Below are 15,038 nucleotides of genomic sequence, written 5' to 3'. Positions count from 1 at the left end.
ACCATTTGCTACCATAGCAAAGACCTGCCCGAGAACGAAGTCAACAAAGGACAAAGCAGAATCACCCAAACACCTGGATCCAACCATGCCTGAAGTCCTTCTGTACTCTCAGGCTTGCACGGAGGTCCTTCATTTCTGCTTGTGGCTTACAATTGTCTGGGTTGCATTTTGTGGTCCTGGCCGGTGTAAAATTTAGAAAAGTTCAGAGAAATCAGTTAAGTTGCCAAAGGTCACCCTGCTAGTGAATGAAACATTTGTTTGAATGCAGAGCTGAGATGTTCCAACCCAGCTTCCCAGCCCCAGAAAGGACAGGAGCCCCAGATGGAGTGAGACCCAATGTATGTGTTTATTCTGGAGTTGATAGCAGCAGCAGTGGGGGGAATCGGCCAGACTCAGGGTGTGGTGAACAGACAGGGTGGACACAGGCGTGTGCGTGTCTAGGGGCACACGGGAGATTGGTCCGTTGACATTCACAGCCAGCACGAGGGTTAGGACACTAAGTCTTGTACAAACAGCAAAGAGACAGACGACAGACAGACAGACAGAGGTTTTGGGGGGCAGGGATCCCCCAGACATGCATGGCCCCTCACCTGGATGGGGAGCCCCGGGGAGGGAAGACAGACACAGTGGAGACTGAATGCCCCCCACCTTGAAACAGGGAGCTGGGCCCGCCTGCCTCCCACCACCCCCAAGCCTCCAGGGGTAGAAGGGTGGGCAGGCCCAGGGCTGCCTCGCACCACGCGGCTCGGACGTTATGGCTTCGAGGAGATGAATTCACAGTCCGGGCAGGAAGGGATGGGGTCCTCAGGGGGCCTGGTCTGATTCCAAGCCTTGGCCAGACCTGCGGGACCGGGCAGTAAGGAAACATTAATGATGGCGGACAGCCAGCCCATGACCTGGCTGGTCATGGCCGTCAAACACCCCAGGGACCCAGGAATCCTGGTGCTATGTCCCTCCATCCTCAGACCTGGGAGTCCAGCCCCTCCCACCCCTGGGCTGGGTTCCTTACCTCTCACTCTGAGTTCTCTTTCTCTGACAATCCTTTGCTGCCTTTTGTGAAGCTGGTCAAAGTCTTTTCCTGAAGGGGGAAATCCAAAGGCTCAGGAGGAGGGGGACAGAGGCAAAGCAGTTGCTAGTAATGAACCTAATAAGACATCACACCTGTTTTCATCATTTATAGTTCTCTTTTTTTGCCCAGCTCTGAAGTGATGGGGCAAGTGGTACTACAGTCCCATTCTACAGATGGGAAAACAGAGGCACGAAGGAGACATTACTGGAAATGTGAGAAGAGACGATGAGGCCACTGGGGTGATGAGGAAGACCCTGCGCAGCCCCCGAGGAGCTGAAACCCAGTCCTGAGAGTGCTGGGGAGCCACGGGAGGGCTGAGCTACAGAATGGTCAGGGTCAGCCACAGAACACCATTGGTTGCCAGTCAAGGTCATGGCCAGACTCTGCCAGGGTTCAGCTCCTCTCCACTGAGGAGCACAGCAAGCTTGTTTCACAGGAGCTGCCAGAGAAGTTTGTGAATAAACGAGTGAGTGAATTAGAAGAAGAGTAAGTGATGAAAGCAGGGAGAGCTGCCATCTGTTCAGCTAAGTATAATCAGTCTTTTCAAAACTCACTTCTGAGTTCTGCACTCAGCCCTTTACATCCCTCCCCACTCCAACCCCAGAGAAAACTTCAAAGCAGGACCACACTAGTCAATTCCAAGTGAGGAACTGAATCCAGGTGTAAAATGCAAGGTGCACCCAAACGCAGCAATCCAGATAAATGCTATTGTAATACCACCTTTAAAAAAAAAATAAAAATCAATGCAAAAATAGTCCATGATGAGCAAAATATAAATTTTAAGTAAAAGCTAGTCCAGTGCCATTTTAAAGACAACTTGTTTTATTTATTTAAAATAGAAGTTTATTTAAATTTATTAAAATTTATTTAAATTGGCAGTAAAGGCCAGGAACCAAAGCCCAACCTTTGGGCTCAGGAACCAAAGACAAAAGGAGAAATATGTACTCGATTTTTCTGTATTTTTTGCCTCCCCTCCCCCCGGAAAATTAAACTAGTTGAGAAAATATTGAAGGAAAAAAAAAGAAGAGTAAGTGTACTGAAATTCATACTATCTTAAATGTTTTATTTTTACCCTGCAAGAATTTAGTATAATCTTACTTTCTTGGCTTTAGTGACAGTAGAGTCATCAATAGTTTTGAAAGTTACATCTTTGCTTTTCCTGGATTCAAATGAGAGATCCCATACTTGAAAATTTCTCTTGACCAATTAAGGTTCTTAAGTGATCTTAAATTTTTAATTTAAAAATTGTCAAGCTGGTTCTCCCGTGACCCCCCAGGCCTCTTGGGATCTTCCTGTCCCCTTCTTTCTCTGCTCCAGGCTCATCACTGACACCCCCTTCTCGATGATTTGGAGGAACTGGCAGCCTTACCCCCTTCTTACAAGCCTTTTTTACCTAAGCCCGTTCCTTCTCAACCTGCATGCCCCTGCTCAAATGTCTCCTCTGAGAAGCCCTCCAGGACTCCCTAATTGAAAGGGCACGCCCCAACTCCCCTCCAGATTCGCTCTCCCCCCACCCAAGGCTCTCAAACCTTTTGCACTGCAACCCCCAGGGAAAAAATAAATTAATACCACCATCCTTCGTTTCCTGCCCTGTGAAAATTTCTGTACTCTTCTATTTCAATTTAATTTTCTTATTCATTTCAAAAGAAATATTGTTGATCCCTACCCAGTAAACCGCAATCCACCAATTTTCACAGCCTGCTTTAAATAACAAATAAAGCCCTGCTCTATTTTATCATCCAGGTTTTTTCCCCTTTCCTTTTATTTGGGACTTAGCATCATGGGTAATAATAATAAGAGTAGCTGACTATTTACTGAGCCCTTACTCAGAGGCAGACACTTAGTCCTGCATTAACTCACTGCATCTTCACACCGGTCCTAACAATAGACGCTTCTAAGGGTCCCATTTCCCAGCTGGGGAAACTGGGGCAGAGAGAGATCAAGGAACTTGCTCCAAGTCACACAGCTAAAGAGGGCGGAGCGGGGACTAGAACCTGTGACTGAGCAGCCCACGAAGACATGAGGGGTTGCGCGAATGAAGGGGTGAGTGGCGCCCCACTCACCTCCACCAGCTGATGCCAGTGCTCCACGGGCTTGCGCGGGTTGGCCAGCATCTCGGCCCAGTGCTCGCGGCCGTGGGGGTCGGCGGCGTCGGGACCCACGCGGCAAACGCCGATCACCTCGTTGTGCCCGATGCTGGGGGTCACGGGTGGGGGCCAGTGAGCACCCCAGAGGCCGGCAGGCCGGGCCCCACACCCCGCTCTCACCCCGCGCCCCGCCTCACCAGTCGTAGTCCACCACCGCGATGCTGAGCCCCACGCTCTCCACGCTCTCGGGGGCCACGTCGAACACCAGCGCCTCGTTGTACGTGGGGTTCAGCGTGTTCTTCTTAATGGAGGTTTTCCGCTTCTTCAGACGCCGCCCCTCGCTGATCAGAGAGGCCTTCACGTAGGGGTCTGCGGGCGGGTGTGGAGGGAGGGCGCTGAACCGGGTCTTCATCCCTCGGACCCCATCGTGGACCCCAGACCTTTCTCCCAGACCCAAGCGTTTGGTTCCCCAATCTTTTCTCTCCTAGCCCCTCGGATCCAGGAGCCCAGACCTCAGACTCCCGTCGCCCAGACTCAGGGGGTCTGGACGCCCCTCCCCTCCTCTCTCAGGACTCTGTGGAGTCTGGGCTTCTAGCCCCCTCCTCGCTCAGACCCGGGAGTCTCACCCGCCTCCCCGCCCCGCAGAAACCGGCGTCTTTCCAGAACCCACCTGAGAAGCCGGTGAGGTCCATCGCTTTGAGGTTAGAGGCTTTGATGATGGTCACGGTGAGGCGGCCGGCCGTGGGGAGGTAGCAGAGTGAGAAATTGAGCTCCCCAAGATCTGCCTTTTCCTGCAGTTGGGGAAACGGGGCCAGTGAGGCGCTGTCTCAGCCTCCCCCCAGTCTCTCCCTGACTTCCCCATCTCCAGTCTCCAGCTCTCCTCCCAGATTTGCAGGGCTCAGGTTTCCGATCCACTTAACAATCTGACTCCGGGCCAAAACCTGGTAAACTCCCCGGCCACAGCGGCCCACCACCGTCAAAGCCTATTTGTTCTGCGGGGAAAACTGGAAGAGGCGTGGGTGGGGGGAGATCAGGAGAAGGACAGAAAGAGGGAGGTAGAGAGAAGAACGCTGTGAGAAATCCGCTGAGACAGAGATGCAGACAGCGGGAGAGAGTCAGAATGACAGACCCACAGGGTTCTAGAGTCAGAAAGACCCAGAGCAGAGTCGGGGGCGGGGCGGGGGGGGGTGCGTACCTAGAGACCCAGACAGAGAGGAGAGAGACCTACTGGGGAGGGGAAGAAGGGCACAGACTCAGAGGGAGAACCAAGGCCTGGGAGGGGAGAGAGCCCCAGGGGGCAGAGACTTGGTGGGGGTCAGTGTATGGAGATCACTGGCTCAGACAGTAAAGGATCGGCCTGCAATGCAGAAGACTCGGGTTCGATCCCTGTGTCGGGAAGACCCCCTGGAGAAGGGAATGGCAACCCACTCCCGTATTCCTGCCTGGAGAACCCCACAGACAGAGGAGCCTGGTAAGCTACAGTCCCTGGGGTCGCAAAGAGTCGGACGTGACTGAAGTGACTAACACATGTGGAGACCCAGCGAGAGTGACAGAGACCCAGAATGAGGGGAGGGAAAAAGACCGGGAGGGGGTGCGGGAGGAGAGAGAGAAACAGAGGCAGAGACCTACATGGAGAAAGGGACAGAGATCCAGAGAAGTGGGACTGAGAAAAGACACATTAGCGGTCAATCTTGGGGCAGGAGACAGACAAGAGCCTGCGTGAGGTTACAAGGGATGCAGATCCCCCGCCTCGACACACGCAGAAGCACCTGAAGCGGTGGCCAGGGCGAGGGGCCCCACGTCCCGGCTGCCCTGGTCTTCAGCCTCATCTCAGCGCCTTGCCCCCCACCCACGCGGCCGGAGCCCAGGTCCCTAGATGCCCCACGCGCTCCCCTGAGGCTCTGCCCCGGCTGTGTCCTCAGTGAGAGTACCCTCCCTCCCCGTCTCCTCCCAGTCATCAAGCCTCAGTTTAGCTGTCAGCTCTTCCCACGTGCTCCCAGACTCCCTGCCACCCTGAGCAAAGACTCCCCGGGGGTGTCCCCATGATGCTGGCCCCTGTGTGATCACCTAGGCCTGGAGCGATCAGGAGGAGAAGAGAAAATGTGAGGTGACAGAGGAGACAAGGATAGATGAAGGAGGGGGCCCTCAAGCGGGGCGGCCTTGGGGAACAACAGGGAGCAGGGCTAGGACCCTACAACTAGGCAGGTGGTTCAAAGAGCCTGAGCTTGGGGGACGGAGCAAGCGGGCTGTGGTCCCCCCAGGTGAAGGGGACGTTAGGAAGAGCCACACACACCTGATACGTAGGGGGAAACAGAGGCTCAGAGACGGGAAGGAGCTTGAGTCGGGCCATTGGGTGGGCAAAACCAGCCCTCTCAATATATGAGGACAGGGCTCACACCCCTCCCCACTCACACACAGCTTCCCCAGATCAATAGGGAGCTGGAGTGTTGGGAAACCCACAGACTGTAACTGAGAGGGCTGAGGACGTGGGAGGGTGTGACGTTTGGGGTGCGGAAGGGGTGAGGACACCCAAACAAAGACCTAGGAGCTGGGCTCGGGAAGGACTGGATGTACAGGAGAACGAGGCTGTAAGACAGGCAGAAGGGGCCAGTGGGGGGAGTTGGGGGCACTGGGGAGATGTCAGGATATCGGGGATTCCAGTGTGAGGCTTTAGGGAATCACACTATCAGGGTTCCAGTGAAGACCATGAAGACACAGAGGATTAGATTAAATTAGAGAGCTTGAGAGTCAGCGCTTTGAAACAAAGTGTTCAGAGACCAGAGGGGCTGGGGGTCTCAGGAAGACTGGGAATTGAAAAGTGAGGAGGTTGTAAGGGGAAAGGAAGTTTGACAAACAAAAGCCAGGCACTCTAGGCTTGGGAAGATGGAGGGTTAGGAGTCTGGGGTCAGAGGGCAGAAGTCATGGGGTCACAGCCTGGAGTTTTGATAAAACTGGTGGCATCTGTTATGGTTTTCTGAACGGTTACCATCAGACGTCAAGGTGGGGTCAGAAGTTGGGAAATCTAGGGCCTGGTTCTGATGTTAATATTTAACTAAGTGCAGAAGGGGAGTGGGAGCCCATACCATTCTCTATTCCTGCTGGTACGTTTGCAATATTTTGCAGGAAAATAAAGTTAAAAAGAAAACTCCAGGATCCAGGAGTTATGGGGTTGTGAAGTAGTAGGGGGGGCAAGGAGATGGCAAGCTGGGGTCCTGGGGCCCCTGGGGAAGAGGGTGCGGGAGTCACTGACCGAGCCGCCCTCCACGATGTCCCTCCACAGCGGGCGGTCGGGGGGCTGCTCGGCCAGCTCCAGGAGGTTGTCCAGCACCACCTGGCCGATGAGGTCGTGCCGGGAGAAGCGGTCGAAGTCATAGACGCTGAAGTGCAGTTTGCGCTGCGCCAACTCAGCCAGCGGCACCGAGAACTGAAACGTCTCGTTGAAGACGGGGTTCAGGGTCTTCCTATGCACCTGGAGGGGGTAGGCGAGGAAGGGAGACAGACACCATGCCCACCGGCCCCTCCTCCCTCGGCCCCGGGGGTCCGGACCCCGCCCCTTCTCCCTGGGACCCGGATGTCCAGCCCTCCACTCCAGACCTTGGTCTGAAACTTCTTCTTGCGGTCAGGCAGCAGGTAGATCTTGACGTAGGGGTCTGAGAAGCCATTGGAGTCCTTGGCCGGAAGGTCCAAGGCCTGCAGGATCCGCACCACCAGCTGGTCGGAGCCGTAGAGATACCGCAGGGCGAAGCTGATGCGGCCGCAGGGCGCCCCCACGCCGGCCTCCCCAGAGCCGGGGCCCCCGCCGCCCCGCCGGCCGCCGGGTCCAGTCCCCTGGTACAGCTCTGGCTTGATCTGTCCGATGAGCTTGGCCTTTTCCTCTCCGCCCGGCAGGGGTAAGGGTAGGGCGGGCGGCCGCTCCTCACTGCCCGGGTCTGGCTGCGGGGTCAGGGTCTGCTGGGTGAGGGGCCGGGGTAGGGCGGGGTACCTGTAGGGGGTGGGGAAGACAGATGGAGTCAGTGGCTCTGATCTCTGCACCTGAAGACCTGGGGGGCCCCTCCCGGCCTCCTCCCCAAACCCCACAGCCAGGGGCCCACAGACCCCCACCTTTGCCCACTGTGACCTTGAGCAGGGCGCTTGAATCCTCTGAACCTCAGTTTCCCCGTCTGTATGGGGGGGTGACCATCCCCTTCTCTAAGCTAGCTCCAAATCAGACCTGGGCTGTCACCAGCCTCTCAAAGCTTCCATCTGACCTCCAGGAGTGACCCTGAATAACCTCTGTGGAGCCCTGGGGTTTCACACAGCCCAGACCCCCCGACCTCCATCTGCCCTTCTCCAAATTTCCCCGGCCCATCCTCACGCTCTCCCACCTGGCCATCGTGGCCCCTAGCCTGTTCTTTCTCTCTCAACTGTCTTTTCTGTGCTTGTGGAACACTACGGAAGCCCACAGCTCCATCCTTAACCATCTTGGCCGTTGTCTTTGCTTCTCCCTCGTATGCTTTCCCTGGACAAGCTCATCTGTGCCCCAGGTTTCCGCAATCATCAGCAGCCTCTGTCTGCTAAGTGTGTCTCCTGGGCTCCGGCCAGGTTCAGCCTCCCAGCCCCATCAGACACCACATTCCTCTTGTGTTCCCCACTGGGCTTGCTCCCTTCTCCCCAACCCACTCCCTCTCCCAGCCCCCGACGATCCACCTTGGCCTGCAGACCAGACATCTGGTGCCATCCTCACCTCCTCTCTCCCCTTAAACCCCTTCCCTCCCGTCTCCTGAATTTTCCCAGCCCCTCGGTCCCTGCTCATCCATCCTTTCCTGCATGGGCCACTGCACCCGTGGTGAAGTCCATGTGGTGGGGCCCCTAGTGACGACTGGACAGGGCAGCTCCAGATGCACTCAGAGGCAGGCACAGGGCTGGGAGAAGCAGGGGAGTGGGGAGCCATGAAAAGGGATGCGGGGTGAGATGCCCCCAGCTACTGATCAGTGCGCCATTCCCTGCTCCCAGAGTGACTGTGAGCAGGTCATTAACACCCTCTGAGCCTCAGTTTCTTCATCTGTATAATGGGGGAATGAGGAACTCAGAACCAGTGTATCCATCAACCTCTGGAGGGTCTCCCCAGAGACCTCAGAGTACATTTTCCATGAGCCACTGACCAGCTCCCGCCTGGAGGAGAACCACCCATGAACCTCTGGGACCCAAGACAATCCTTCTAGAAGGCAGTTTCCCCCAGATGCTCCCCCAGGCCTCTCTCGTTCAACAAGACCCAGATAAGCTCAGGGTCTTCCTCAAACCCTCCCCTCTTCCTAGGTCCTCTGACAGCCTCACCATCCACCCGATCACCAGGCCAGACCCCTGGGTGCTGTCCTTACCTCTTCCGACCCCCTCCTGCCCACAGCCGTCAGGCCCCTGGTTCCATCCCTGACTCGCTGCCCCCTGACTCTCTCTGCCTCATCTCCTCCTTCACCACCCCCGTGATCTCAGCTCAGCCTTGTCCTCCCCCTGCCTGGACTCTTGGCCTCCAGTCTGTCCCCTGTGTGGCCCCAGAGAGGTCTTTCTATACCCAGAGCTGACCTCCTCTGCTCAAGCCCTCCGTGGCTCCCCAGCGCCCCAGGACAAGGTCCCAGACCCTCAATCTGGCATCCAAGACCCAGTGTCATCCGGTCCCACCAGTGTCCCTTAGGTTGTATTTCTGCAGACCTGGCCTCCTGGCTCGGGACAGGCTGATCTGGGGACCCACTTCCCCCGGACTGGGAGTGACATGAGAGTCTGTCTGTAATGCTCACCTCTACTTTTTCCCAACACCCAGCTCAGGTCTAGGTCATATTAGGCGCTCAATATGCATGCATAGAATCAGGATCAATGGATCAATGAACTGCAGGTCCCAACAATGATGAATCGCTTTGTGCCTCAGGGACTCGGGGGTCTAATCTCCATTCTCTCCCACCTTCCTGATCTCAGAGTCCTGTCCCTATCTTCTTCCTTCCACTGGTTTTAAGAGCTCAGACCTCTAGCCACCTCCTCCCTGAAACTCAGGAGTCTGGGTCCCCAGCCTCATCTTTCTCCAGGATCCAGGACTCCACACCCCAAGCTCCCACCTTTCCCAGGACTCAGGAGTGCCGCAGATGGGAAGGTGACTCGGAAGAGGAAAGGAAGTTTAGAGTGGACCCCCAGCCCGGTGGCCTGTCTCACCTGGTGGTGGGTGCCAGGCTTGTGACCTGCTGATGCGACTGGGCACTGGGCAGGCCCCCACCACTGGGGGGCAGCAGGAGCAGCCCTGAGCCTGCCCCGGCCTCCGAGGGCAGCTCGGGAGATGTCTGGCTCGGTTTGACCCCCGCGGCTACTGCAGCAGCTGCGGCCTCTGGGTAGGAGTCCATGTCCAAGTAAGAGGGCTCAGGGGGGTCAGACCCCCCTAGGCTGCCCGGCTCCAGCAGCTCGGCGAAGGGCGGATGGTGGGCCGTGTGGGCATGGTGATGCGGGCCCCCCAGCAGAGGATGGCCACCCAAGCCGGCCCCCAGGTGGTGCCCGCCACTGCCTACCAGGCCTGCCAGCCCGACCCCGGGGCCTAGGTCTTTGCGCAAGGGACCACCGCCCACAGTTGAGCCTCCCTTGTCCCGCCAGGGCACCCAGCACAGCTTCCACGACACGAAGAGGGAGACACCCAGAAGGACAATGCCACAGAACGTCACGATGACCGACAGCAGGCTCACGGAGATGTCTGGAGAGAGTGAGGACAAAGGTCAGGGGTCAGGGTGGGGTCAGAACTTAGCCTCCCGCTGCTCTCCCCAAAAAAGCTAAGCTTTAGTGTTGGCCTCTCACCGTCCTAAACACGTTACACGTACTACTCAGTATAGACTCCACGGCTACGCAATGTCGGTGTTTCCGTCTAACCACGTTAAAGATGAGGAAGCTGAGAGGTTGGGTGACTTGTCTAAGGCTACACAGCTAGTCCATGACAGATCTGGGATTTGAACCAGCAGTCTGTCTTCAGATTTCGTCCTTTTTATTCTCTCGATCGCACTGCCTCTCCTATAAGTGGATACATCCTCCAATTTAGAACCAAGCTTCCTCCAAATGCTCAGAAGTGATCAAAGAGAGGGGAGATCACATGGCCCAGTTAGGTAGGTCAGGGTTCAAATTCCAGCTTGCTGTGTGGCTTTGGGAACATATCTTCACCTCTCTGAGCTTGACCCACCCCATTTGTCAACTGGGGAAAACTCAGTTCTGCCTGTCATAATGGTTTTAAAGAATGGAGGGAGTAAATGGCTTGCAGAGGAAGCTGGGGAAGATAATAGCAAACCTTTCCTGAGAGGTTACTGTTTATAGACATTAGCTTCCTTATGCCTCATGGGCGCCCTAGGAGCTTGGCAATATGATTATGCCCATTAGTACTTTTCACAAAAGGAAACTGAGACCAAGAGACATGAAGTTACCACAGACACGAAGTCCTGTAGCTGGAGTGGAGGAGGCAGAATTTGAGTCCGGGGCGCCTGGCTCCGGAGCCCACCATCTTCACCACTGGGCTACCACATTCAGCGTTTCCCAGTGAATGGCGGTTCAAGCAGGACTTTTTGTTAGGATGATAAATCCCAGTGCTGCCACCTGCATCCAACACCATCACCACCACCACTAACACATTCTAAATGCTTGCTGTGTGCTGATATGCCTTTCAGCGAAACCCGGGACAGCCCAGATCCTGAACCGAAGGTTCGTTCAGTAATTGGGGCCAGGAGTGGGGTTTATCAAGGAAATGTGAATTTGTTTGGGGGTTGACTCTTGGGCTTCCATGAAGTGGATCACAGAGGGAAATTCCTGCTGTGTCCAGACGGCGGGTTATGGGGCGTATGGGGAGGAGCAGGTCACCGAAGCATTGGCGGCAAGGACAGCAGGGTGGAAGCGCTGTGTGCTGTCCCTTCCGGGAGCGCTTGGTGACAAGGGGATGTGCTTCAATCCTGAACCGCCCGGTGAATCTAAGTCAGTGGTCCCTGATGTTCATCCTCATGACACTACACCACCTGAGGGTGATTGATCCCATTTTACAGACAAGGCAACTGAGGCTCAGAGAGACAGGAAGTGACCCTGCAGGGCCATAGGGCAGGCAGTGGCAGGACTCCGAGTTTCCCACCCGACCCCAATCCCTTGGGGGAGTCCATTTTGAAATGACCAGCACCTACTTAGAGTTCTGGGGGCCTGTTAGAAACCAGAGCAAGGGCCCCCCAGCCTTCTGAGCACAGGGAGAACTGAGCAAAAGGGGTCGTTTTGGAAGAGAACGGGGAGAGAAGTTGGACAGATACCATTCCCCACTGTTAGCCTGACCCAGACTCTCTCCAAGTCAAAGTCCTAGGAATTACTGAATTTGGGGGTGGTCCTGAGACACCCCACCCCCAGCTCGCCAAATCACCATAGTGTGCTAGACTTCCTGGGGTCACAGTCGGGCTCTTCTGCATATAGACCATGAGACTCCGAGCGAGCTGCTGCAGCTCTCTGGGCCTCATCCCTTATCACCAACCTCTGGACACCCTGCACTTGAGATGCTGAGCCCCACCCTGGCGCTCAGTGAGTGTGGCCGTCATCCTAATGTCCCGGCTCCTGCTTCGTGAAGGTTTCTCGTCTGGATGAAGGCACTCATGATATTCCCTAGCTCTCAGAACCCTACTTCTTCCTAGCTGGGGGACCAACCACTCCATCTGAACCTCAGTTTCCCCCATTGAAAATAAGGATTATAACTATATTCAGTGTCTTATAACAACATATAATGGAAAGGAATCTGAAAAAGAATATATACATCAATATCTATATCTGAATCACTTTGCCATACACATGAATCATTGTAAATCAACTGTACTTCAATTAAAAATTTTTTAAATAAAATTAAAAAAAGAGAAGATAGGGATTATATGTACCACCAAGGGTCATCATGAGTAGTTGATGAGATATATGAAGGACCTTGCATACTGCCTGGCGCACAATCGGTGCTCAGTAAGTATATTCCAACATTTATCGAATGCCCACTGTGTGCCCAGCTGCTTGTTAGCAAGTCACATGTGTTATATCATTTGAGTCTCTCAGCTGCTCCAAGGAGTAGTCACTTTTATTATTCCCATTTTCCAGATGAGGAAACTGAGGTACAGAAGAACCCATGCATTTAGTAAGTTGGGGAGATGGGATTTGAACCCAGACAAGTCAGACAGACTGATTTAGAGCCTGAGCTTCTAAGCACTTGTGAGATGCACAAAGACACTTGAAGGGGGTGGTGTGTACAGCAGGGGAGTGGGGGTGGGGAGGGTGGATAGGAGGCCCACAGGGCAAAACTCCAAAGGTCATGGGTCAAATGGACCACATAGCTCCTTCTCCTTAGATTAGAGGTTAGGGGGACCAGCAACAGGCAGGATGGAGGCAAGACTCTAAGAGGGACTGGCTCCATAAGGCACAGGAAGCTGAGCAAGGCTGCTCTAAATCTCTAAAAATTCTGCCTATGGTGAAAGCAGGGGGCTGACCAACATGGCTTGGGGTGCTGACCTGCATCTGGCCCCCGGGGATAGCCTCTGATTCGCAGGTCGTTGAACTCTTGGCACCTGTCACTGGTGTCGGCATCTCGGACCCGCGCACAGAGGTCCGAGACCAGGATGAGCGCCCGACGGCAGAGGTCATCCTCGTAGTCTCCTGACATGGTGGCCAGCGAGTCCTGTGCTTGGGAGGGGCCGGGCAAGGGTACAGATGGGGAATGGGATTGGGGAGAGAGAGGGGATGGATAAGGGGTGGAAAGAGAATAGGCAAGGGGCACTCACTGGGAGTGGAATGACAAAGGGACAGAGATTGGGAGGTGGAGGGACACGGGGATGGAGATTGGGAGGGGCAATGAACAAGGGAGAAGAAACTGGGAGGAAATGGACAAGGAGGAAGAGACTGGGAAGGCCAGGCAAGGGGCAGAGATTCAGGATGTACAAATAAAGGGTTGGACAGACAAGGAGACAAAGATTAGGGTTGCACAGATGCAGGGACATAATTTAGGGATGGAGAGACAATGGAACCGCTATTTCTCCTTCGTGCATTCAACAGATATTCACTGAGCACCAACTACACGTGAGGCACTGTGTGGGCTGCTGCAGATCCAGCAGGGAACAAGCCCCACTCGGTCCCCGGCCTCCTGGTGTCACAGTCCAATGAGAGGACATAAGGAGCATCAAATCAACAAACACACTCACATGGACACAGACTGTGAGAACTGCCCTAAAAGAAGGATGTGTCACAAAGGGACCCGGAGGTGGGTCATCAGGGGAGTTCTCTGAAACCTGAAAGATGAGACGGAGTCAGCCATGGGCAGTGGGCAGCGGGGCTGGAGTGTGGAAAACCATTCAAAACAGCGGGAAGAACATGAGCAATGGCCCAGGGTGGGAAAGGGCTTGGGAGGTCCAGGGAACAGGAAGGTGTAGAGAGGAGAGGAGAGGAGAGGGGGAGAGAGAAGGAGATGGATGGGGCAGAGAGATAGGAGATGGTTGTCTGATGCTGGCGTGGAGAGATGAAGGTGAAGGATGCAGAGATAAGGACCAAGTTGAGAGAGGGAGAGATAAGGGGAAGGGAGACAGAGATAATGGGAAGGGCAAACTGGGGCCTGGAAGAGAAGGACAGATGAATAGACAGACAGAGGGAAAGTCAAGGATTGAAACTTGGGATGGACAAGCCATAAAGAATAAGCTGGTGTGTAATTCACAGGAGTGTGAGAGATGGATGGACCGAGCGGGCAGTGATAAGTGCCAGGCAAGAGAGTGGACCGAAATATCTTTGAGAGACAAATAGTGGACAGGAGAATGGATGGGGTGCAGAAATAAAGGACAGAAAAATAATGGCCAGAGATCACAGATGGACAAAAGGATACAGCGGATGGAGGACTGGGCAGACAGTCATGGGGGCAGAAGGAAGGTTGGCGGGGGGGACGTTCATAAAACACAGGGAGAAATAGGTGGCTGTGGGGAGAAGGGGAATTAGCGACACATGGTTTGGAGCTAGACATCATAGACAGACTGGAAGGAGGGTTCAGGGGAAATTAGGGACGGACAGATCAGGGCTCACAGATGGACAGGTGTCGTGGGGTGCTGCAGAAGGCCAGGACTCTGAGACGGGCATAGTCAGACTCACCTGCGCTTATCCCTGCCTTGTCCTGGATGGCAGCGGAGGCGGCGGCTGGCGGTAGCCCATGGGGGTTGTAGGGTGGATAAGGGGCTGCGGAACTGTCCCCAAGAACCAGGTGGTGGGAGGGGGGGCCGGATCTGGGGGCCGTGGCCGTGAGAAAAAGCTTAGCCCGAGCCTCACATCTTGTCCTACTCGGGCCAGCTGCTCGACCTCAGGCGACCCCCAGGAGGTCCGGCCACCCCCTTCCCACCTTCGGGCCCCCAGCTCCTGTTAAGCTTAAAGACTACAATTCCCGGCAGGCCTTGCGCTCGCGTTGCTGCGGCTTCATAGACAAGGCACTGCAGGGACTGATGGGAGTTGGAGTCCTTAGTGCCTCTCCCGGCTGCAGATAGGATGGGAATTTTTTGGAGGTGGGGGGGGCGGTTATGAGATGCCGGGGTCCCAAGGCGCTGCAGGGGAGATGAATAATGTCTGGGACCTCGAGAAGCCACGGAGTCCTAAGTCCGGAGGGGCCATGGAGTGGGTAAACCATCCCCACGCCCGGGGGATCGGTGGGCGAGGTTGGGGTGCACCCAGGTGTTTCGGGACCCCCCCACATTCCGGGACCACGTGCCCCTCCCCCGGGGCAGCCAGGAGACGCTGCAGCACTCCCACTCCCGGGTCGGAGATCCGCGCACCTCTGCCCCTACCCCCGCCCCCACGCGCCCGGGCCGCCCCCCGGGATGGGGCTGGGGCGGGGGCTGTGGCAGGGGGAAGGGGAGGAGCGG

General features: G+C 55.5%; 1 protein-coding gene across 2 annotated transcripts; it reads right to left on the bottom strand.

Annotated features, from left to right (window-relative positions):
- Positions 1 to 322: 322 nt before the first annotated feature.
- SYT3 (synaptotagmin 3) lies at positions 323 to 15,038 on the bottom strand. Of its 2 annotated transcripts, none has more exons than XM_070450432.1 (10): positions 14,278 to 15,038; positions 12,661 to 12,831; positions 9,334 to 9,859; positions 6,751 to 7,138; positions 6,407 to 6,625; positions 3,827 to 3,947; positions 3,354 to 3,525; positions 3,133 to 3,265; positions 1,010 to 1,078; positions 323 to 841 (listed from the first exon to the last, which is right to left on the bottom strand). In XM_070450432.1, exons 2-9 carry the CDS (start codon positions 12,809 to 12,811, stop codon positions 1,013 to 1,015), a joined length of 1,776 nt encoding a protein of 591 aa, XP_070306533.1. In that variant the 5' UTR covers positions 12,812 to 12,831; positions 14,278 to 15,038; the 3' UTR covers positions 323 to 841; positions 1,010 to 1,012. The 2 variants fall into 2 exon arrangements, with proteins under 2 accessions (XP_070306533.1, XP_070306532.1); XM_070450431.1 differs by having other exon boundaries at positions 12,661 to 12,826.

The sequence above is a fragment of the Odocoileus virginianus genome, chromosome 20 (genome assembly GCF_023699985.2).
Source record: "Odocoileus virginianus isolate 20LAN1187 ecotype Illinois chromosome 20, Ovbor_1.2, whole genome shotgun sequence".
NCBI lineage: Eukaryota > Metazoa > Chordata > Mammalia > Artiodactyla > Cervidae > Odocoileus > Odocoileus virginianus.
Note: the sequence above shows the minus strand (reverse complement) of the source record. Positions and strands in the feature narration are given on the sequence as shown.